Source organism: Manihot esculenta, chromosome 2, assembly GCF_001659605.2.
Source record: "Manihot esculenta cultivar AM560-2 chromosome 2, M.esculenta_v8, whole genome shotgun sequence".
In the NCBI taxonomy this organism is placed as follows: domain Eukaryota; kingdom Viridiplantae; phylum Streptophyta; class Magnoliopsida; order Malpighiales; family Euphorbiaceae; genus Manihot; species Manihot esculenta.
Window position 1 is genome coordinate 36,484,138 of NC_035162.2, and position 25,540 is coordinate 36,509,677.

At 30.5% G+C, this 25,540-nt stretch overlaps 2 protein-coding genes across 11 annotated transcripts in view; one reads left to right on the forward strand and one right to left on the reverse strand.

Moving 5' to 3' along the window:
• Window positions 1–5,200: 5,200 nt before the first annotated feature.
• The window catches only part of LOC110609389 (UPF0415 protein C7orf25 homolog), a 30,918-nt gene continuing 10,578 nt past the window's right edge, over window positions 5,201–25,540 (forward strand). The window contains exons 1-7 of one of the 10 annotated variants that reach the window (XR_006349142.1): window positions 5,201–5,443; window positions 5,566–6,316; window positions 7,820–7,986; window positions 15,945–16,202; window positions 17,216–17,392; window positions 17,578–17,637; window positions 23,980–24,048. Coding sequence is in view for 1 of the 10 variants with exons in the window: in XM_021748931.2 (XP_021604623.1) it covers window positions 5,274–5,443; window positions 5,566–6,316; window positions 7,820–7,986; window positions 15,945–16,152 (1,296 nt within the window). In the remaining 9 variants the exon portion in view is untranslated. Of the gene's footprint in view, window positions 5,444–5,565; window positions 6,317–7,819; window positions 7,987–15,944; window positions 16,523–17,215; window positions 17,475–17,577; window positions 17,638–23,492; window positions 23,897–23,979; window positions 24,343–25,285; window positions 25,357–25,540 lie in introns of those variants that run through there. The other 9 variants (XR_006349145.1, XR_006349143.1, XR_006349144.1 and 6 more) reach the window with 9 other exon arrangements.
• Window positions 16,584–17,421, reverse strand: LOC110609391 (NDR1/HIN1-like protein 6). The gene has a single exon (XM_021748937.2). It carries the CDS (start codon window positions 17,419–17,421, stop codon window positions 16,645–16,647), a length of 777 nt encoding a protein of 258 aa, XP_021604629.1. The 3' UTR covers window positions 16,584–16,644.

Consider the following 25,540-nt stretch of genomic DNA (forward strand, 5'->3'; position numbering starts at 1 on the left):
ACTTCAAGATACATAATCATAGAATTAAATAATTCTAATGTTCGTTCTACTTCTCTACAATCACAATATTCATTATGGTTGGTAGTATGGTAATCGCTAATAAATCTTCCTTGTTCAATTATATTTCTTTTAAATGCTTCTACTTCTCTTTTATTTGTCAAATCTATCAAACTTAAATTTTCTAATGCTGATTTTATAAATCTCATTTTTGTTTAATTAATATATTCGTAATGAGCATATATAATAACATATTCTATTCTTGTTGAAATATAATATTTAAGAATATATCCATTTGGTAATTCAATATGATCAAATAAAATAACAAACATATTTTATTATTTATGCAATATTAAGAGTACAATAGGGATCAGTAATATCAACAGTGTAAAAACATTTACACTTATAACAATAATATTCAATATAAAATTGGTTACAAATAGAACAATAAAATATTCCTATTTCAATTATCATGGTGAATACAATTTCTGATGTGCCAGATCAGTTTAAACTGCAAGCACAGAGCATACTTATATTGGTCAAGGTTCCTGCAACGTTATCCTGGAGTTCCCAGAAATAACTCAGATTGGTGATCGAAGAGAGAGAGAAATAGTTGCCGTCAACACGGTCTTACAAAGTAACAGTTGGTATGATACAGATATTATTAAAAGTACTTGTACAAATACAAATTACAAACTTACTTTGTAAATACAAATAATTATACTATGACTGCTACGACTGAGTTGTAGCAAACTTCAGTCTCCTTACAAATGTTTGAACAATAAACTATATTAAAAACTGGATACATTGAGAAAAATGTTGAAGGTGGAAAATTTCAGTGTGTCTTCAAATGTACTGAATGCTTCCTTTTATAGATGCGGACTTCAAATTTTATCAAATTTGGTTGAGCGGTCATCCACAGTAGTGTGAACGCTGAGTCACTCCACAGTATCCTTGTCTGCCATTTCTTTTGGTAGGTCCTACCATTATCTTTTGTCTTTTGGTATGAGTCATTTGTTGGAATGCATGAGTGCGCATCTGCTTTTGCTTTGGTGGGTCCCTATGTCGGCCGTTGTTGTTTCTTTGTCAGTTGAGTGCTCTGTGGGTCCCGATGTTTTTGTCTTTGTCTGCCACTTGTCTGGGTGATGTCATGGCTTGCGTCATTGTTTTTGTTGTCTTCTGGGTGACGTCATTGCTTGCGTCATTGTTTTTGTTGTCTTCTTGTGAATTAGATTTCTGCCTGGGTGAAAAAATCATCATTGTCGTTATCCAGGCTAATTGGTGATAGAGATGCTGCTGAGCTCCTAATTAATTGGTCATATTCTTCTTCGGAGGTACATGCAGCCATTTGAGACATAATGTGCTGTTTTCGGGCTAAAAAGGTTTCTTGTCTGGTGATGATAGAAATACTGGGTTTTCTGCAAAATTGTGGGTGGTCTTGAAAGAATTGTTCAATGGCTTTATTGTCACAGCCATGTAAATTGGTTTTATTCCACCATTTGGTTTTGAATTTTCTGACTATAGTGGGTACTTGAAAAATACATATAGTTTGGTCTTTTATCTGGTATTCTATCATGAGTATCCATGGGATATGAAAATGGTGACTATATACTAGCCAGGATGGGGCTATGGTAATATTTTCGGGTAACTGTTGTTTTTCAAAGAATTGTTCTTTTGCCATAATGATCTGATTTGGGACATTGGTTTCACAAAGACCAAATTTGTTCCACCATTGGTAGAACCAATATGGTAAAGGATAAGAAAAATTGTCATCGAAGAAGAAAAAGAATGACACAGACAATTATTCATTTTGCTTGAAAAAGGTTCTTTCCCAAGCAATCTGATAATCATAGTAATTATACTTGATATTTTGTTTCATTTGTCCAATGGTCATAATCATCTCTCTCATTTTGTGAGGTTCAAGACCCCAATCTGTTAAAGTCCATACTTTCAAAATTCTGACTTTACAATACTTTAATTTGTTGGGATTTTGTGGATCATAATTATTATGAATAACTATAGAACAAGTATTGCTGAGAATTGTTTCATAGAATTGTTGAGATTTTTGGAAATTGTCTGGTATGTAGTAATGATTTCTTGGGAAAATCGTACTACATAATTGATAAATATTTAAAATGGTATCAGAGCCTGTGAAGACTCTATGGATCTTAAACAATTCAAATTAAAGTTTTAGGGTTGGAACTGTGTCACGAAAACCATAAGTCAGGCAGAGAGTGGTAAGACCTGCAGTGTGAGTAGAGAAGGAAGTGTATGTGAAGACCCTAGAAATTTAAGATGAATATGTTTAGGAGAAATAGATCTTCTAGCTCTAGGAGACCAGATGACGAACTCATAAATGATTTAAATATTAATATAGATCATAATCAAACAATATTATCAAGAGAAAATATATGGAATGACCAACAATTAACAAATTGGAAACCTCCAAAGACACCAGTAGAGACAATTTATAAAACAGGTATATTAGATTTCAAATCAGCTAGAACAATTAAAACAAAAGAAAAAGTTATACCCTTATATGCTGATAAACAATCTATGAGTTTATTAAGTCAAAAAACGATATTAAAATATTTAAACCAAGGTTATAAATTTATGCACATAGGCCTAGTACAAATTGCTATAAAACCATTAACTGTTGAAGGGTTAAATACCAGCATGCATGTAGCTCTACGTGATTGTAGACATATGAATTATAAAGATTCATTATTAGGATTATTTGAAACGAGTCTAACAAATGGACCAATTTATTCAAATTGTTTTCCAAATTTTACCATATCATTAACAGACCCTCATATAATGAAAATTTTAACATTAGATATTCTAACTCATAATTATAATATGTTAAAAGGATCTCACATATATGAAGTATTTTATAGATTGAATTATAAAATAATGAATACAGGTTTATGTCATAATGCTATAAATCATAAAAGGACAGACGGAGAAACAATATTCTGGGAAATTGATCAATCCAAAGCAAATATAACCATCCCCAGAACTATACAATGGAAAGATGTAACTTTACCAGAAAGCTGGAAATATCCAGTCAAAACAATCCCTAACAAACCTTTTAAGGAAAATAAAGAAATAGACTATATCATTCAAAATAATGATGGATCATTAGAATTAAAATATAAGAGATCAAACTCTTTTAGACAAGCAACTCCTAATATATACCAACCCTCTCGACATTCTTTAGATACATCTCGTAGAAGACATAGTATAGAGATACAACCAGATAATAGTATATCAGAAGACTCTACTATTCCTCTTCCTCATTATCAAGGACCTTTTGTAGGAGAAACCTCTGGAACTAAACCAATAGAAGAAACATTTGACCAACATACAAAACCACAACATACTACGCAAGGTATTAAAATACAAGAAGGTGTCTTTCGACAAGGCCAATTTAGTCAACCATATGAAGATAGTGATTTTACTATTAATACCTTAACCCAACCTTTCACCCTTGATAAAGACCTCATTCAGGCTGACTATATGTCAGATCAAAACCAGGGGAAAAGGGACCTATTTTTGCAAACCTATTCCAGAAAAGAACAAAGTTTAATTAAAAAACAATTCTTTGCATTTAGTGAACAAGTAAAAACAACTATACCATTTTTCACATATTTAAAATACTTTCATGACAAGAAATTAAATGTATTAGAAAAGAAAATCCATAAATGGCACAAAGTAGGTAATTCAGGAGAAGTTAGTGATCTAGCCCATGAATGTGAAAGACCACCATTAGATAGAGTTTTTTTTAGACAAAACCAAATATCTCATGGAATGCAACCAATTGTAAATACGAACAATATAGAGGATAACAACATAAGAGAAATTAATTTACAAAATAACTGGACTAATGTATCATTACATATAATAGGAAAACAATTAGATAGAATAGAAGAAAAAATAGATAAAAACCACGAAGCAATTACAAATATCGAACATATAGAGACACCCCAAGCACCATCTCCTATAACTCCAAAACCAAACACTATCTATTTATCCCAGAGATATAGTAATCCAAAACCATATGATATAATAATAACATACAATATATAATATAATATTGAGTTAATGATTAAAAAACTCCATTATTTTTTAATTTTACAATTATACCTTACTTTTTATGATTAATCAATTAAATCTCATATTTTTATATTTGCTTCAATTACATTCTAATATCAGATTTTTTATTAAAAATTAAAGAAATTGCTTCAGTTCTACATTAGCGAAGTTCAGAATATAATTTGTTAAAACTTAAAAGTTTAGGATTTATTTAGTAAATTTTTAAAATTCAGAATATAATTATCTGTTTTTTAAAGGTTAGGGTTTTTTGTCATTTCTTCTAAAATTAAAACTTATAATATTAAAAAATAATTAATCTTATAAAATTTTTAATTTTATCAATGCTTTAGTGATATCAATTTTATTTTATTTTAATTTTAAATTAATCTATTTTCTAAATTATTTTTTTCTGAAATATATACTAATTATTATTGTAGTTTTTAAAAAAATTATAATTAACAATATATTTGAAAGTAAAAAAATATTATTTAAAAAATACTAAAAAAAATAGTTATACCTATTTTATTATTTTATATTTTCATATATAAATTACATGAAATAATTTTAAATTAATTTATATTTCAAATTATAAAATATAATATATATATATATATATGATCGATCATACACTTTTTTTTAAACTACAATAATAATTAATGTAGATTTCAAAGAAAATAATTTAAAAGATAAATTAATTTGAGATTAAATTAAAATACAATTAATATTACTAAATTGATAAAAATAAAAAATTTATAAAAATAATATAAATTATGTTTTAATATTAAAAATTTTAACTTTTAGAAGAAATAATACAAAAAATTATATTTTAAAAAATTTACAGTGAGATTTTAAATTTTAAAAATTTATTAATTAAATTTTGAACTTTTAAATTTTAATTAATTATATTTTAAATTTTACTGATATGATAATTTTTTATTTTATTTTATGCTATTTATACTGATTTTTTTATATATTTTTAAAATGAACTTGTACACTTTATATTTTTAGCCATATAGATTTTTTAATGCAATTACGTCAAAAAAAATAAAATCTAAAACAGATTATTTTAAATTAATTTTTCCTAAAAAATTCCTCGCCACTAAGCGGCTGCTGCGCGGTGCTCATGTTCATTACAAATACAAAGAAAAATTTGCTGCAAAATCTGACATCCAAAGCATTAGATGGCTGAAAACGAACTTCAATTCGCAAGAGATAGATGCCAAACACTCATAGATAGAATTCATAGATTACCTTCTCTCGCCACTTCATGCTCCCGTACTCTCCTCAAGTTGGCTCTGTCTGAGCTCCATTTCCTCTGTCGATCCCCTCCTCCTTCGACACTTTCGCTCAGGTTCTTCCCTTTCTTCTCTATTGCTCCAAACGTTTTATCTCAATTTGCTCATTCGTCGTCTTTCTTTTGTGATTTTATAGATACCCAATTCGCTCATTTATCAATCTTCTGTGATTTTGCAGTGTCAACGTTGGCCACCTGGAGGCCGTCGTTTACCTTCTTGAGCAGCCATTTGTGACGGCGGTTTCGCGTGTTTGCAAGCCAATTTCTGTGTCGTCGTCGTCTTCTTCTTCGAAAGCATTCACTATACATGTTGACGTAGTTTGTACTGTCAATAAAAACCCAGTATGGATCATTGCTTCCCATAGAAATCCCAAGTATCTTTCTTGGGATTTATACTCAAAATCGAGAATTGAACGACTCCTTGGTGCTGCCCGGTCTGCCCAGATATCCAGACCTTCTTCAATTCTTCTTTTCTTTTCTCGTGGACTTGGTGATTTTTTCTTAGAGAAGATTTGTGATGAATTTGGGGCATTTGAGGTTGATTTCTGCGAGGAATTGGAAGGCGATTGGATAAATGTTCTTCAAACATCATATAAAGATTCGCTTTTCCTTGAGATAAAGGTTGATAGGAATTCCGAATGCGGGTCTATGCAAGAATCAGTTGTTGATTCTGTTGGGCTGGAGCTGCAAGAACAAGAAGAGCAGACCAAAGTGAACTTGGATGATGATGGGTTTTGTTCTCTTATTTCAAGAATCAAGATATGGTCTCTCAAAGCTAAACCCGACGGTGACCTTATAAATTTTGACACAACAGCGCTTATTGCTCTTGTATCAGGCATCAGCAATGGTTGTAGTGAGAAACTTTTGGCCACGCCAGAGATTGAATTGAGACAGCGGTTTAAGGGCAATGTTGAGTTTGTGATTGCGCAGGTAAGGTTTACATTTTGGTTTTATGCTTCTTTCTAATATTAATCCAAGGCCACAAAATTTTCATATTCTTTATTCATATTTTAGTGTAAGTTATGCTCTTTCTGCTTGTATATTCATTGGGATTGATATGGTTTGCATGGACTAAATGGATAGTGCTGCTGGTGTCCGTGTTGGCTGTTTAATGTACAATAAAACTTCGTGCGGAAATAAAAGTAGGAAGAATACAACCTTTTGGCAGAACTTTTTTGAGTTGGCTCTCGTCGTTTATCTTGAATATGTCACAATTAGTGCTAAGTAAGAACCAGCCTGCTATATTAATTTAATTCAAGTTAAGCGGGTGACACTGAAAGAAAAATCATACGATAAAAGTGGACACATTGGCTTGTCTTGCAGCATCACTTCTTATGCGAGAATGCAGAAATTGTGCTCCCTACACTTCTGCTTAATCTCTAAATGTGTTGTGATGGCAATGCTTGTTGCTAATCAAATTGATTGACATAGTATTCTTAACTATTTTATTTTCTTCATTACAATATTAATATTTCTGGTTTCCTTAAGTACACTCCATTTTTTTTTTTGGAATTTACTGATTACATTAATTCCAAAACTTAGATAAAATTTTCAATTACAACCATTTCTTTTATTTTTTCAGTTATAGGCATCAACTTTAAAATCTGTATCAATTATGGCCATCTTAAGTAATCCTAAATTGGGAGTGCATGCATATGAACTGTAGTTTCCAGCAACTGATTTTCGTGCAGGTGTGTGCAGAGGTAGAGGTAGAATTGGTGCAAGTAGCAGAAAGAGGCATAAGTGGACTAGGAAAAATAAAATTGATGTAGGGAGTGATATGGATGGACTAGAGAGAGACATGTGATTGAAGTGAGAAAGGCGAGGAGGTAGAGGTAGAAGATCAAAGTAGATTTGGAAGGATTTTCTGATAATTAATGCATTCAATTTGCGGTTGTTAAGGGTTGGCGATATAGATGCAAATGTCAAAGTTGCTATATATAGTTGATGCAAATATAAAAGTGGCTATATTTGAGAAATTTGCAAACATTTTGCATTGGTGTACTTGTTAAACCATCTTTTCTGTCCAAGCATTTAATGATGGATTGTAAACAATTGTGGATAACCTTGTTTGACATATCACCATGAGAATGGCATTCACTAAGATATGTGCTATAGTAAGCCTATCTTTCTTTTTTTTTCTCTAGCATTGAATGAGAGTCAATAATCAATGGTGGGTATCCTTGTTTACCATGGAAACGACATTCAGTATGATATGTCCTATAATGATGCAACGCATTTACCAATCAACTGCTATTGTATGGTAATTTTGATAGACTATTTTTACTGGGGAGTTTTCATCTTGGAGCCCTGAACTTCAATACGCCTTCTAACAGATTCCAAAAAAGTTTTCATTAGGGAAAAAAGAAACTTTTGTAGTGCATATTATTGTCCCATTTCAGTTTGAATAACTCTTTTCTCAACCTCTTGCAGGTCTTGTCTGAAATTCAGAATCCAATACATGCAGAACTGGCTGGTGTAATATCTGGAAAGAGAGGCATGATATGTGAAAGTGTTCTAGCAGAGTTCAAAGAGTTGGTTTCATTATGCGGAGGATCTAATGAGAAGTTAAGAGCTGATAAGATTCTGAAATGCCTCATGTAAGTTATTTAACATATTATTCTTTTCTTAAGCTATTGAGTCTGATTTGATCTAGCATGGTTCAAGAGTAAGTTGATATACGTAGTTCAAAATATTATAGATTCCATTTTGGATCTTTTTTTCGTGCCATAGGATGAAGAATTTTGGGAGGAATTTTTTATTCTATTCCAATTGAATTGATCTTTGCAAGGTTTGAGTATTTATACACAAAGAATCTAACCTAAATTAGGAATATTTACAATAAGAATAAAACCTCTATAATCAAGCCTTATAATCAAATCTAATTAGGATTTCAAATATCTAAATCCTCCTAATTAGGAATCTTCTATGTTAGTCAACATCTCATCGAGTTGGTGCATAGATATCATATATGTCCAACTTGCAAATCAAGGTGTGACAGGTCTTGTTGTTGAGCCCTTTGATAAACACATCAGCTAGCTATTCATCGGAAGTCATATGATCTAATCTCAAGACACTATTTATTAACTTCTCTTTAATGAAGTGTCAATCAATGTCTATGTGCTTCATTCGGTCATGTTGAACTTGGTTATGAGTTATGCTGATAGTAGCTTTGTTGTCAAAGTGCAAAAAGAGTTTGTCCCTCTCCAACAATTTCAATTCCTCCAACAATCTCTGCAACTATAGGAGTTCACAAACACTTTGTGCCATCGTTTTATATTCTACCTCAGCAGTTGATCGAGCAACAACACTTTGCTTTTTGCTTGTCCAAGTGACAAGATTTTCTCCCACATGTGTGCAGTAACCAGTGTTTGACCTCCTATCATCAAGTGATCTAGCTCAATATGCATTTGTAAATGCGTGTATGTTGAGATGACCGTGTTTAGAGAATAGGAGACCTTTTTCTAGGAGCAGACTTCAAGTATTGCAAAATGCAAAAAACAGCTTGTATGTGAGACTCAGGAGGATCATGCATAAACTGATTGACTAAGCTGACTGCATATACTATGTCTGGTCAAGTATGCAAAAGATAAATTAGTCTGCCTACCAACCTTTGATATCTACCAATATTCACTGATTCACCACTCCCTGCTTATAGCTCGTGATTGCTCTCAATGAGAGTTTTTGCTGGTTTGCAGTCTAACATGTTAGTTTCTTCCAAAAAACCCATAATGTATTTTCTCTGAGAAATAAACATTCCCTTGTTTGATCTGGCAACCTCGATTTTCAGGAAATATTGAAGTTTTCCTAGATTTTTAATTTCAAACTCCTGAGCCAAATGCTTCTTCAGTCGAGTCTTCTATTCAATGTTATCCCCTATCATTACTATGTTATCAACATAGATTATGAGAAGAGTAAATTTACTCTTGTGATGTCTGATAAATAGGGTATGGTCAGCATTGCTCTTTTGATAGCCCAAGGAAATCATAACTCTGCTGAATCGATCAAACCAAGCTTTGGGTGACTGCTTCAACCCATACAAAGCTTTTTTTAGCCTGCACACCTTTTCTTGTGTTTTTTCATCAGCAAATCCAGAAGGAATTTTCATATCCACTTCTTTCTCTAAGTTCCCATGGAGGAATACATTTTTCACATGAAATTATTGTAGGTCCTAGTCAAGATTGGCAGCGCAAGATAACAATACTCTGATTGAGTTCATTTTGGCAACATGGGCAAATGTCTCCTGGTAATCCACTCCATTAGGTTTGAGTGTAGCTCTTAGCAACTAGTCTGGTCTTGAGTCTTTCAATTGATCCATTTGCTTTGTGTTTCACTGTGAACACCCATTTGTAGCCAACTGGTTTTTTTCAAGTGGAAGAGACATCAACTTTCGGGTCTTATTTTTAGCCAAGACTTTTATTTTTTCAATCATTGCTCCCTTTCAATTAGAATCTTTGGGAGCTTTCTTCTAATCCCGTGGGATAGACACAGAGGAAATAGACAAAACAAATGCTCTATAGGATGGAGACAAAAAATCATAAGAGAGAAAGTAGAAGTAGAGTGTTTTGTGCAAGACCTAACTCCTTTTCTTTGAACAATGGGTTTATTCAGATTATCAATGGGTTCAAGGTTTAGAGATGACTCATTAAATGGAGAAATTCATGACACTGAGTAGGCTGCATAATTTTTTGTTTCTGCTGTATCTCTTCTTGAGTATCTCCTTAAATCTGATTTATCCAAACGCCCGATTATCTTTTCCTAATCACCAATAGTCTCTCCCTCTATATTAGTCTCCTCTAGAGTAAAACCCTCTAGAGTTATAGGACTAGAAATCATCTCTCTCATTGTTTTCCCTTTGAAGAGGTGATGGAGTAGTACTGAAGTAAGGTTCAGTCTCTCTAAATATAATATCCATATTAACATAGTATTTTCTAGACTTGTAACCGTTCTTTATGGGAGAGTACCCTACAAACACACATTTAAGAGCCTTCGGATTGAGCTTTCCACCTGTCCTAGTATGAACAAAACAAATGCATCTACACACTTTTGGTGGAATAATATAAGTATTTTTCCCTTGTAATACCTCTAAAGAGCTTTTAAAGGCAAGCGCTTTGAGAAGCATTCTATTAATAAGATAAGTTGCGGCTAACATTGTATCTCCACAATAGGTTTTTGAAAGGTTTACGGTGAAAATGAGAGATCAGGCTACTTTTAACAGGTGTCTATTTTTTCTTCGAACAACACCATTTTGGGCACTAGCGTAAGGACAACTAGTTTGATTCAGTATCCCATTAGACTCCAGATAAGTAGAAAAACGGCCATCCATGTACTTTGTACCATTATCTGTTCTCAAATCTTTTATTTTAGCATCAAATTGAGTACAAATCATCTTGTAAAAAGATTGAAAACAAGAAATCACATCACTCTTTGCCTTTATTAAATAAACCCAAGTTATGCGAGTGTAACAATCAATAAAAGTAACAAACCAATGATTATCAGATAGTGAGACTGTTTGATTAGGTCTCTAAACGTCAGAATGGATAGTCACAAAAGGGATCGTACTCCAATTGTTATTGGAGGGATAAAGGTTCTTGTATGCTTAGCATACTTACAAGCATCACAAACTGAAGAATCACATTGGTTCTTGAAAAATAAATTAGGGTAAAGTTTCTCTAAAACAAAGAATGATGGGTGCCCTAACCATCGATGCCACTACATGATTTCTTGATTGACATCTTGATTTCTTTCAAAAAGAGTCCGAGGTGAATTCAAACTCAGATTCTCTTCCAACATATATAAGCCATTGTGCAATCTACCATTACCTATCTTCTTCCCAATTTGAAGGTCCTGAATAACACAATGGTCAGGAAAAAAATTCAATTTTACAGTTAAGTGTTTTGGTGAGAACACTAATAGATAAAAGATTAACAAAGAAACAAGGAACATTAAGAACAAAGGATAGCTTGATATTTGGAGTACAAACAATAGAATTGATTCCAGAAACAGGAGTGAAGGAACCATCGGCTATTTTGACAGTATCTTTTTGTAGACATGAAAGATAATTAAGGAAGCCTTTAGAGGAGCCCATCATGTGTCTATTTGCGCCAGAATCAATAATCTATGGAGTAAAATCAATAGATAAAACAAAAATATTATCAAAGGCCCTTACATTTTTCACGTTAGTCACTTTCTTGTCTGTCATTTCAAGGAGAAGAAAAACTACTCTTTTTTTTTCAAACTAGGTAAAGAACTACTGTTTACGGGAGAAGCAGAGGCGAAAAGGCATGGGATTGGGCTGGTCAGAGGCGCGACGTGAAGGGGTCATCGGAAAGGAGCACCGTCGCAAAAGGGCATCTCTCACATGCATGGCCGAAACTGAGGCGCATCGTTGGGAAAAGGCTGGAAATCCAATGGGTATTCTCTTGGTATAGGCGGTGTCGATTGACTCCCTTTATAGAGTCGCCTAGAAGCTTGACTTATAAAAACTCTAAGTCTGTGAATAGTACCAAGAAATCTTATACTAAATAATATTGGTAAAACTTTGATACCATAAAAAATTTTGAAAAAATTTTTTTATTGTATTCCAATTGAATTGAACTTTATAAGTTTTGAGTATTTATACACAAAAAATCAATCTAAATTAGGAATATTTGTAATGTCAATAAAATCTCTATAATCAAGCCTTATAATCAAGCCTAATTAGAATCCCAAAGATTTGAATCCTCCTAATTAGGGACCTTCTATGTTGATCAACATAGGACTATGAAAAATTTTGAGCAAATTTTGTTATGTTGTTATTGTCATAAATATGAGCAAATTTCTGTATATCATTCATCAAAAGGCCTCGGTACATAAGTGTGATAGTGGTGATGTGAAATTAGTTTCAAATAGAGCAGAATGACAAAAGAGTATATAATGTTTTTCATAGTAGTAATTAGTATATTTCTATTATTTGTATATACAACTTCTCAAAATTGAGATTATGCTATCATGTACAAAGTTAAATATATATACATCAAAATATTAAATTGGCCTATTTACATAAAAAAAATTCAAAACTTTTCACCATTTTGCTATTTAATCCAAATCATTAAAATTTGGTATAATTGTCCAAATTTGCAAATATTATTACAATTGTATCTAATTTTAAAACTTGAATTGGAAAAAGTATGGCTTGATAAGGTGCATATTTTATTATTTTTTGTTTGACTCATATAATACCTATCTTCACAAAAAAAATCTAAAAATTTTTGCTATTTTGTAATTTAATCCAAACTTTTAAAAGTTGTTACAATTTAACTCAAAATCCCAAAATTTATCCTCCTTCACTCCTCAATTCCCAAAACCCTTATTTTTCTTTACCCTCTTCCGGTCTAATGCAAGGGATTACAATTCCAACTTCTTCCCATTTGCCAATAGTTAACTGTATATTACAAAAGTCTCATATTTGTTGCTTTCTTCCCTTCCAAAGACTTTGTTAGTTAACCATCGCAATAAATTTTGCTGTTTGCTTTGCAAGAACCATTTCAATATCATTAGAAACAAAAATTGTAGTATCATTGTCTACGGTTGTGCCATTGGTCTTGCAAATTTCAGCCCTCTTGATACTGTCCAATAGCATAAGTTTGCACGAGATACAAGCACATACACTCTATCGAGAGTAGCCATGATTGAAACCCAAACAAATTAAGTGACTTAGAATCAGAAAATAAGAAGAAACCTGACTGTGCGGTTGTCGAAGCCGGTCAAAAATAACCTTTTTGGTTATTAACAATTTTACAACTGTAGATAGTGGCAAAAAGATCGAATCCACAGGGAATTGATACTTACCTATTTTCCTTATCAAGACCAAGTAAACAAACTAAAAGTAAAATAAATGGGAGGGTTTTGAGATTGATGAATTAAACTAATACTGAAAGCAACAAAGTAAAGCAAATAATTGACGTAAAGAAATGCAATAATGAGAAAAGCTCTAGTTGAAGAATTTGATCCACTTCAGTTGTTGGGATTGATCATTGACACTTAGGTTCCTTTATTTGATTCAATAAATTAGTTATGGAGATGAAAGACGCTTCTCACCACCATATCCCTCCTTAAGCATAAATTAATTAGGGAACGTCCTTTAACTAATCACTAATCAATAAGTTGCCAAGGAACGTCCTTAGGCCTTTGGCATCTAACAACTGTCAATTGCATTAAGAAATAGAGACCTAATTCTAGCTACCCAAACGCATGGTGATATTGCTAGATCATGCAATTTCCTTAGTTTTTACACCAAGAGTTACTTGTGTTTGAATAATCCAAGCAATTATGGACTTAAAACTATCCAAACTAACAAATTATCACTTTGCAATCAAGAATCAATGGGCCCTATTGATCTAAACAACAAAGCAACAATGGAATTAAGCATGAAATTGCATAAATATTGAAAAACAAAAGATAAACAATGTATGTTTAGACCTTCCAATCCATAAAACAACTAAAGTTTCACATAATTTTCAACTAGAAAAAAAGGTTTTCGCCACTCATGGCCGAAACAAAACACAAAATAAAGAAAGAGAAGAAGAAGATAGAGTGGTCGGCGGCTTGGAGTGAAGGAGAAGGAGTGGCCGAATCTTGTCCAAGGGTGGAGAGTAGAGGAAGATGGGCGGCTCCTTATGCTTTTATAGTGTGGGAGTGTTGTCCTAGATGAGGTGGAGCCTTCTTTTGAATTTTGAATTTTGAATCTTGATTACTTGGGAGGCAAGTATGTCTTCTTGAGATTTGGCTTCCTAAACAAGCTGAATTTTGAATTTTGAATGTGCATCTTCTTTGGCTTCCTGAATAAGGGAAAGACTTCGTGAAGATTTGAAATTTGAATTTCAAATTACTCTGCTGACTGTACTTTCGTTATTTATCACTTTTCTTATTTAGCACTTTCCTTATTTATCTTCACTTCAGCTGCAACTTGACTTGGGCAAACAACTCGTTCTCCTTTATCCTCTTTTGGCAGTTTTAAGGGCATTTTCGCCAAATTACCTCTTTACACCATTTTCTGCAAAATAAGATCAAAACCACAGAATTAAGCAGAAAAAGTGTAAATTAACATTAATAACAACATGATAAAATGGTCTAAATTTGATTTGATCAAAACCTGTCGTGTCTCTTGCAGTCTTGTACAAAATCAGACGAGGATGAAGAATAACAATAATGGGGTTTTGGAAATTTAACGATGAAAGAGGATAAATTTAGAGATTTTGAGTGCATTAGCTTTTAACTATTTGGCTTAAATCGCTAAATAGCGAAAAGTTTGGATTTTTTAGTAAATAGGTGTTATATGAGTCAGAAAAAACAAAAAACAAGCCACATGGCCTTGTCACGCAGTAAGACATATCTTCTCCAATTTAAGTTTCAAAATTGGATGAAATTGCAATAAAGTTTGCATATTTGGACAATTGTACTAACTTTTAAACATTTGGATTGAATCGCAAAATTGTGAAAAATTTAAAATTTTTTGTATCAATATTCAAAATTACAGTAATTTGATTATTAAACTTAACAATGCATTAAAAAGCTTATTTCTACGGATATAAATATTTTTATATTATTTTATATGATTCTCAAAATCTTGGTACTTTGCTCGTGGATGTCTTGATTGCACCAAGCAGCCAAATCTTTGTGCAAAAATGTAAACCAAAAAACCCTTAATTATGAACCAGATCTGAAGTCATCAATTAAAATTACATATCAGCCTCAGTTGTACTCATAGTCTAGTACTTCCTATTAAAAGCAATAATCAATTCTGAATATCCCCCACTTTCAGCCAGTCCTGTCTAAATCTGTTATAGGTGGTTATTCCCCCCATTTTCAGCCAATCCTGTCTAAATCTGTTATAGGTAGTCATTAGAAGTACAGCTGGGATTCTGGTAGGGAAGCAGGTTAGAGAGCTGGAACTCTCAGTATAGGCACTCTAGAACTTTATCAATAAGAAATATATTCTTCTCTCTAGAAGTCTCATCTTCCTTTATTTCTTTCCTTCTCTATATGCTTTTTCCTCTCTTCCTCATTCTTCTCTAGTTGCTTGCAATACCAGATCAATAAGGTTCTATCCTAAAATGAGCATGCTGCACTGAAACATGTTCTTCTCTATGGCTTTGTTATTCCTCAATTTAAGAAACAGTGTCGTTTATCTCTTTTGTCATTTCTGTTCTTATCATTAACATGAGATTGCCCTTAGTATATTTCCATGCTTTTGGCAATAGCTAACTTGGAAGGGGGGAAAAAGAAAATAGCTTTTGTGTTTTCCTTTTTTTCCTTTCTGGGAAGAAGGGAGAGAGAGAGAGATCCCAAAACTTAGCATGAATTTGGATTCTCAGAATAAAAAGTGCTGGTTGAGATTAGTGGAATGCAACACAAGTATGTTGGTTTAATCTTTGGCTGAGTACAGCTACTTGAGATTGATTTGAGTTGCAGGGCTATGTGACGTTCTGCTCACTGAATTTCACATTTCATTTTGGGTTCTAACAGTGCATCATCTATGTAATTTTGTACGTTAATACTGACAAACAATTTGGAGCAGGGTTGTGCCTGATAGTCCTTCAGAACGCGTTATGTGGCTTCCCACAACTAGAAAGCTGGCATTGAAGAACAAGGTGGTTTTTGGAACTGGTGATCATTGGCATGCGCCAACTTTAACAGCAAACATGGCTTTTGTGAGAGCAGTTTCTCAGACTGGGATGTCCTTGTCTACCATTGAGCACAGACCCAGGGCATTAACTGGTGATTAAATGCATAATTTGCATTAATTACTGATAAACTAATGATATCTATAGCCTTGGTGAGTAAAAAAAGCCTCACTTGTGCATTTCTTGACAAGTAGCTGTACACATGTTAAGAGCACTTTGATATAGCTGTGTCTTTTTCAAGAACTACACATTAGTTGAGGATGCAGTAATCCAGTTGTTATGTTATTAGAACACATTCATGTAATAGGTTTATTGATCAAATTCACTGTTAATTAAGTCGGGCCGCCATTTCATGGTATCTCTAGAAAGGAACTTTAGGATGTTCTTCTTTGAGGAATTTTACATATTTGGGATGTTGAAAATTATTAGATGGTGGATACATTTTCAAAATAAATAAATAAAAAGAAAAAAAAAGAGAACTCAATGTTCAATTAAAATACAAATATAAATGAAATTATGAAAATAAATGAATGGATTGTCATAAAATTTAAAAAATAGGGAACCGAATGCAAATATATAAAAATAAAAAGAAAATCAGAGCTTCAACCTAAACTTGCATTTACTAGTTTTAATGCTAACAAGATTATTGGTAGATAAGCTATCTACCACCACAATGCAATCCCCATAGATTCTTACCTTCCTTAGCTTCAATCTTCCAAGTTTAACAGACACAGGTGCTTTAACTTTAAGGTCCAGTGGAATTCTTCCTGTTTGTTGTTGCTCTTGTAATGCAGCCATCAAACTACTTCCATACTGCGTCTGTCCGGTCAAGCTCACGTCCAGCTTTGTTATGTTTTGGTGACCTTGGTAGAATTTTGGTATAGATCCTGAACAGAGCTCGGTGCCTGCATACCAAACCCTCAAGTGGCCACCTTTCTCATAGTAAATTCCTATTTTCTTGTTGGGGTTATTGGCTGTGATCTTGACATCAAATTTAGCATAAAGGGTCATGTCCCAATTCAGCCTTAGATCACTTATTTTCAAACTATCAACAGAGTACTTGGGAATTTTGGGTTGGAAAATAAGGTAAAGAATGCCAAAAACTGCACCTATAACAATTACTGCTAGGAAAATAATGCCTATTGTCCAACATATGCATTTGCAGCAACAGCTTCTTTTTGTCTTTGGTGCTTCTATAGCACCGTGGATTGCTGCCGGAAAATTGTTGCGTAAGGGGGGCGGCGGCGGTGGACGTGATGGTGGAGCGTGAGTAGTAGCTTTGTCTGAAATTGCTGAACCAGGAGGCACCAATGGCGAAGTTGGTGGTGCTTCCAAATCCTCAGTTGGGTGAATTCTCTGTACATCTGTCATCACTTGGTTTTTGCCTTTTTCTGGTTTCTCAACTTCAAATCAAATAAGAAAGAGTTAGTGTTTGTTTATGTATATATATATATATGTGTAAGTAAATGGAACTGAATTCCTTGTAATAGTTTCCAACTCTAATGATTTGCTTTGATTTGTGAATAGGTTTTATCTTCCTCACCTAAAATGGGCATATGTATGAAGGTGGTTGAACAACATAAAGAGGTATTGAATTCATTCCAATTTCAATAGTAGCTACATTTTTTTCCCTTTTCTTTAATTTTTTAAATAAATGTAAATATTGGGTAGTTGAGCTAAATTTAATTTCAAAAATCTTACTTATTAACTCTCTCATTTAACAATAAAAATGACATCTTTGGTCCACTTTTTCATGATAAAATTATCACATTTCGGTAAGTTCATTCAAACAAAATCTTTTGTCTAAAAGAAAGTGAAGGTTGATTTCTATGTATTTTAATATATTTTTTAAAAAACAATTTCCAAATTAAATAAATATATTTAATTTAATGGGTTCGGTTCAGTTGGGTATTAAATAAAAATAAAATAAATGGAAATTTGTAGCAGATCAAATTAAATAAATATAAAAATTATTACTCAGTCCTTATGGTTGAGTCAAATTAACAATTTAGTCCCTTTAGTTCTAAAATAATACTAAATAGTCTTTGTTTTTTCAAATTGTTAACTATTTAATTATTCTATCTATTTAAACTATTAGTATGTATGAATTATTATAATGCTTTTATTTCTAAGTAGTATATGTAAGTTTAAAAGTTTCTGTAATTTTAAAATTATAATAATTTAGAGCACGATTATTATTGTCGTTTTTTATTAAATAAATACAAAATTTATTTGTGTTGCAATTTTTATTTTTACTCGTTAGAAAACATTTTTAAAATAAAAAAAATAAATCTAAAAACTACAAATATTGATTTTTTTATTGTATATTCTATCAAGCCACATTATTTTTTTCAATATTTATTAGATTATTATTAAAAAATTAAAATTTTATCACACTAATCAATTTCATATTTTTAAATATATACTTATTTAATTAATTTATAAAATATATTTTTACTTTACCATTATAAAAAATTTATTATTTAATTATTGTATTATAGAAAAACTTATTAATTAATTTCTTGATTTTAAAAAATAAATTAAAGCGTTTTTTAGATTTTAAACGATCAACTAATTAGTTCTTTTATTTATTTTAATTATTAAATATTTTATTATTTTGTATTTTTATATGAAAAATTTATTAATTTGTCCTATTTTATAAAAGTATCTATTAATTAATTTATTTGTATCGAAATAATTTTAGATTTTTTCCTATAAAAAATTTACTATTTAACTTTTATAATATAAAAAATTTATTAATAATTTTTAAATATGTTAATTAGTATTTTCATTAATTTTAACTATTAAATATTTTATTAAATATTTTATTATTTAGTGTTTATAATAAAAAAATTTATTAATTAATTTATTAATTTTATAAAAATGTATATTAATTAATTTTTTTATACTGTGAACATTTGAAATTTTTTAATAAATTAGAATTGATGAAATGATTAATTAGTAGATTTTATAAAATTTTATGGATGTTTTAATATATTTTTTAAAATTAATAAATATTAATGAAAATTTTTATATTATAGAGACTAAATAATAAATTTTATTTTTATAATTTTTAATGGTTAAATCATTGAAAAAATAATTGATATACTTTTAAAATTTTAGAATATTTTAATAAATCTTTTGAAACTGATAAACTATCTAATAAATTTTTTTATATCAAATAATAATTGTTTTATTATAATATCATATATTATGTAAATATAATTTATTATTATTATTATTATTATGTATAATTATTTATATAATTATTTATATTTTTATTTTATTACAAAAAATCATATTTTTCAAAAATATTTTATTTTATACTTTTATATAAAAATTTATATTTATTTTTATACAAAAAGTTTTTAAAAAGTAAACAATAAAAATTTAAAAAATATTTTTAATTTTAAAAAATAAAAAATAAAAATCATGAGTGATATCAACCACACCCTTTGTTTTTATAATTTTAAAATAATAATTATTTAATTTTTTAATTAATGGATGAAATTAAATAATTAATAATATGAAAAGAAAAAAATTATTTAGTGCTGTTTTTACAATAGAACTAAATAGTTAATTTTATTAAATTATAAAAATTAAATAATAATTTTTTAAAACTTCGAACTTTAACATATGTACTTGATTCAGTTTATCTTGGCCCTTTCGGCTTATTTTGCACTAATTTCAGATTGTATTCAGATTTTTAAGTCTAATATGACAATAATAATTAATTTTAGAAAAATAAACTATTCATTTTAATTTTTTTTTTTAAATATAAATCATATTAAATCGATCAAAACTTTCAATTAAAAATTGATGTAATATATTTGAAAAAATAATTTGAATTAAATTAATTTGATTCGTCTTTCTCTTATTTTTTTTTAATTAAAATTGAATTTACTTACCTTAGCCTAATTAATATAAAAAAGAATTTAGAAAAATCATAATTCTCAAAATTTTTCTAAGTCAGTCTCAGTTTCTCTCTAATTATCACTTGAACTTATAATTTTTTATTTCATTGATATATTCCACTTTCATTCATTTACTTTAATTCATATTCTACGATGCAAAGAGCTGATAGCTCCAACAGTAAATATACAATTGATTTTAAAGAAATTATTTTACACATTTGCCCCTCTTTTCCACCTATTAATTTAACTTCATCTCGCTTCTCCTCTTCTAGGTTTTTGAGTCTTTTCCATTGAGGTAACTGTTTTGGTTTCAGATTGTTTCTCGTCTTGCATCATTTGTCAGTTCTGATGTAAAATATTGTTTTTTTATAATAATTTCTAATGGTAATTTGAAATAAAAAAAATATTATTTAATTTTGTAATATACCAAACTCATTTGTTAATTTTTTAATTTTAAAAATATATTAAAATATTTATAATTTTTTAAAAAATTTATAAATTCATATTTTTATTAATTTTAATTATTAAATATTATTAAAAAAATTTTTTATATTTTCTTATTATATTAATTCTAATTAAAAAAAGAACAAAAACAAATTATATTTTGAAATCTTTTCGCACTCCGTGTTTCTCTTACCATCAATAATCCCTTTCTCCTTTTCTCCTTTTCTCCTTTTTATTTGCATCATCAATTACCGCCCCATGATCATCCCTTCATTCAATAAAATCTCAAAGAGTAAGGCGAGAGAGAATGTACGATCATGCGACAATAAAATTAGCGGCCACTAATTTAGATAACATATAAAATATTACATCTTTCAACTTTACGTCGTGTGTACTCCACTATAGAGCTATTGAAATAATTAGATTAAAGCCATCATAACAAACAGGGCAAGAGACCTTGAGAATCTAACTAAAAAAGTTAGAGCGATAAGGAAAGTTTGGACATTTCATTGCTCTGACTTTTAATATTATGATACATGATATAAAATTTTAAATGTGTGTATTTCAGTCATTCTAATATGACATATGTTAGAATAGAGTATTCGGCCACCATGAGTGGAGAGCCAATCTTTCTGTATTTTGACATTAAAATCAGTTAACTCTAGAACTATGCGTATTCAGGCACCGTGAGTGGAGAGTCAATCTTTCTATATTTTGACGTTAAAATCAATTAACTCTAGAACTATGAGGTTGAGTAAAAGGTACATGTCCTCAACTATATTTCTATTGAAGATGGATCACACTTAGACCCACTGATCTAGAGATAATACTCAAATTTAGAAGCCAACACACCCAAATCTGTCTATGACCCTTAGAGAAATAAAAAATGAGAGGCACTAAGGTCCGTAAAAATATAAAAATCAGAACACATAATAGTGAAATTATTCGATATCACTATGTTTGATGTGTTGGCCTCCTGCTATGTCACGATGAAGATCCATGTTGGTATGGAAGGACCTTCCCTTTGGGAACCTACTGAAAAAGAGGTTATCCCTCGTCCTTTACCACGCCCTATATCTTGAGATGTAGCTAAGGTTGTTGGCTAAGCCACACTACTAGAAGCTCTCTGCTAGGACTATGTCATCTTGACCGCATTTGAAAACTTACGTGCCATGTTTCCTTCCTATTCACATTTGTAATATGTTGTAGTCTCATACCTACAAGGCCCCTTACGTGGCTTTCCACACCTCGCACATCTAGAGCTATCTGAACTAGAGCTTGAACCACTATCCATTCCCAAACTTGACTTTAACTTATTCCAAAACTTATTCTTCTTAGTCTTCTTTATGGAGTTACTCCATTTTTTACTACCTGTGATGGTTGCATTTAGAGAAGAGATATCAAACTTCTTGGTACCCAAGGCCTTAGAACCTAATGATTATGCTACCTGCTATCTCACTATCCCTTGTATGATGGCATTGACCTTTATCTTCCTAGTTGCATCCAAAATAGCGTGGAAGCACTCTTTCTTTATTGCTAAAATCAGTAAGGAATACCTAGAGTGAAGTCCCATGCATACATCCTAGCTTTCTTTTGCTTTATGTCATAAGTCTGTTCCACATACTATAACAAATTTAGAATCTTATATGTATATTCATCCACTCTTATCTCTTTAATCTGCCTTAATTGCTCAAATTCTATCACCTTTAACTCTATAACTATCTAGAAAAGCCTACGTTGTAAACTCATTTGCAAATTGTTCATAGGATAAGCTCTGCAGTTTCGGCTCCATGTAGTTCTTGACTTCTCCTTAGCTTTCTCATATTTCAAAGTGAACCCCATTTAAATGGCTCTGCTATCACTTGCTCCTAACTTATCTGTAATTATCTTTACTGCCTTTATGTACTTGAAAGAATCATTTCCTTCCTTATACTTAGGAGCATTCAACTTTAGGTAATATGTCATCTTAACCTTTCTCCCTACTGATAGGTTGGTTCTAAGTGGTTGGCCTTTAGAAACTACTGCTTGTATAAGGGGAGGTGGTGGTAATGGTACTATACCTTTTGGATTAGGGTATATTGGATTCTAATAATATGGTGGAGGTAAGTATATGGGGTAGGGCAGATATGCCATGTAGTATAGTGGGTAGGACATATATGAGGGGTAAATGTGGTAGCTAGAGTAATCCAATAAACCTCTCATCGAATACTTAAGTCCTTAAGGGTAGTACACAACTAAGGTGGATAAGCTAATCTTAAGACTTGCACACCTTCTGCTCCTTCTTCAGACTCTCCCATGCCTTCTCTTTTTGTTTCCATAGATTTCAAACTTTTGTCTCTTCTTTACTCATCTCCCATGGGCTCTCTGTCATCCACTGACATCCTACCCAAATTTGTTATCCTTCTACTTATATCAAAAGACCTTTTTAGGGTCCCTTGATATTTCTCCTCTATTACTTTTGCTTGCCCAAGCCCTTGATGGAGAAGTAAGAGGAAGGGCAACCATATCCTCATTCTCAAGTGGAGCACCAGTCAATCTCACCGATACACATGAGCCACACATCCTCACTTATAAAAGACAAACATAAAAAAAACATTAGCAATCATATGGTTCAAGTAAACACACGAACCTACAATAAAACATTTCACAAAATGCAAATGGTTATATTCATAACATCACATGAGCATACAAAACAAGATAGGACTATATTCTATTCCTAATGGATATGTATTTCCTAATTATGCTTGCCCTTTAATATCTATGAGCTTAAAATCCTAGGTCCAATCATATAAATCCAAGGCTCTAATACCGATTTATAATACCCCTAATTTGGGCCTACTATCAATGCTAGGTTCAACTAGACCTAAAGTCACCAAAACTTATAACAAGCCAATTATACATCCTGTGCACTTGATGAAATCCCATTATGATATCAAATAATCTCAAATATACATGACATATTATCATGAATCAAACTCAGCATGTATATTGTAACATCCTAAAAAAAAAAAAAATAAATAATAAATTAAAAAAATAAAATAAAATAATCATAATATAAAATAAAAATTAATAAATAATAAATAAATAAATAAAAGAATAAGAAAAAAGAAAAAGAGAAGAGAAAAAAAAGAAAAAAAAAGAAAAGATAAATTAAATTTTAATTTAAGGACAAATGGCACTTTGCTAGCCACTTGACCAAATAAAAAAAAAAAAGAAAAGAAAAGAAGAAGAAAGAAGAAAAGACTAGAAGAGAGGAAGAAGAACCCATTTCTTCAATTCTCCTTTCTCTGCCGGGAACCAAAACAAAATCCCCTTCTCCGTCTTTTCTTTTCTACACCAAAATTCCTTCAAATTTCCATCTCCAATCAATTACCCATCTTCTCCCAACACATGTTCAAAGTAGAATTTGAAAAAAAGAAGAGAAATTAAAGAGAAAATTCAAGATTTGAGGGAGAGTGAATAGTAACCAAGGGTTTGGAAATTTAAAGGTATGTAGGGATTTTGATGTAGAGATATTTCTTATCATTTTTATGTGTATTAATATGATTTATTTGTTTATTTTTTCATGAAGAAGAAGTGAAAGGGAAGAGTGGAAATTCTACATGAAAAGGAAAAAAAAAGAAAATTAGAAAATTTTAAGGTTTGTGCTCAACTTTATTTGACTAAATTTAAGAATTTGTTAATTATGTTCTATTTGAAAATTTTACTATCTTAGTAGAAATAGACCAAGTGAATAATAGTTTAATTATATTTGTATAATCAAAGTTTGAGAAATAATAGATTTAATAGATAGAAAATTTTAAAATTAATATGTAATTTAACCAAAATTTAAGTTATGGATCTAATGAAATGACTCTATTTTCTTTGATAGAAAAATAATTTGGTTAGATATAATGACAATAAAAAAATTTAGTAGACTAAAGAAAAAAAAAAGTGATATTATATTAGATGCAAAAAAAATATAGAAATTAAAGGAATAAGAAAAGTGAGATATAGTGTAAATATGATGTTTAAAAAAATAATAATAATATAAGATAAAAATATAAATTCAAAGAAAAAAAAAGAAGAAAAATGAAATAAGGTATATTGTGATAAATAGAAAAAAAATATTATATTAGAAAAAAAATAATAATTAAAAAGAATAATAGTTAATTAATGAAGGATTAAATTATGAATTTATAATTTATGTAGTTGATTAAATTGATAGATTTATATGATATGACAATGTTTAAAAGCAGAGTTGTAATATGATAAAATATTATAGTTTGAACAATTGAAAGTTACGCTGTATTGAAAGTTTTTGTTCACATGTTTAAATGTATAAATTATTTAAAGTCTGGCCCCTAGTAAGTTTGGTGGGAATTGTGAGTTAGTTAAGGGTGTGACATGCCATATACAGATCTTGCAGTACTGCACTACAGTTACACTGATTTTTGGGATACAATAAGGTACCCTACACTTATAGAATCGGCTTTTGAGCTATACAGTTATTTGGCACTTGGTGCCCTACAGATATAGTTTTTTTATCTGACTTAACAGTCCCATTTAAATTTATATGGGCCAAAGGAAATATAAAAAAAAAATAAAAGTATTAAGAGAAAATAAAACTTTTTACATGATGAAGAAAATGAAAAAGATTATGAAATGAAAATATGTATATATGTGAAATAATAATATGATTTAGTTATATTTTAAATTATTTGTTATATAGTTTATTGTTATTTGTTTAATTTACTGTGGTTAAATGAATTTTGATTTAAATGTTTTATTTATAAAAAAAAAAAGTTGAGCACCACTAAGCAATTTGCTTAGTGCGTAGGAATTTAATTTTTTTCCTATGCTTAGTGCGTAGGAATTTAATTTTTTTCCTCGCGCAGGTTGTAGACCCAAGTAGCAGTAGATCAAGATCTGCATCAACTCAGTCAGAGTTACATCATTATTTATCTTGGTATATTTTGTAAATTTTATATAAAGTTGATTTTGAAAATTTGGCATATACATAAAGTTTTAGAGATAAAGTGGTACATGATTAGAATTAGATATATTTGAAGATTTTAATTTTGGTGTAAATATGGGTTATTAGTATAAGTTTTTGTATTAAGACTAATGAGATAGTTTATAAAGTGTTTGAT

Bases quoted from the DNA above. Each gene is read 5' to 3' on its own strand.
- LOC110609391 (XM_021748937.2), bottom strand. From the start codon at position 17,421: ATGACAGATGTACAGAGAATTCACCCAACTGAGGATTTGGAAGCACCA.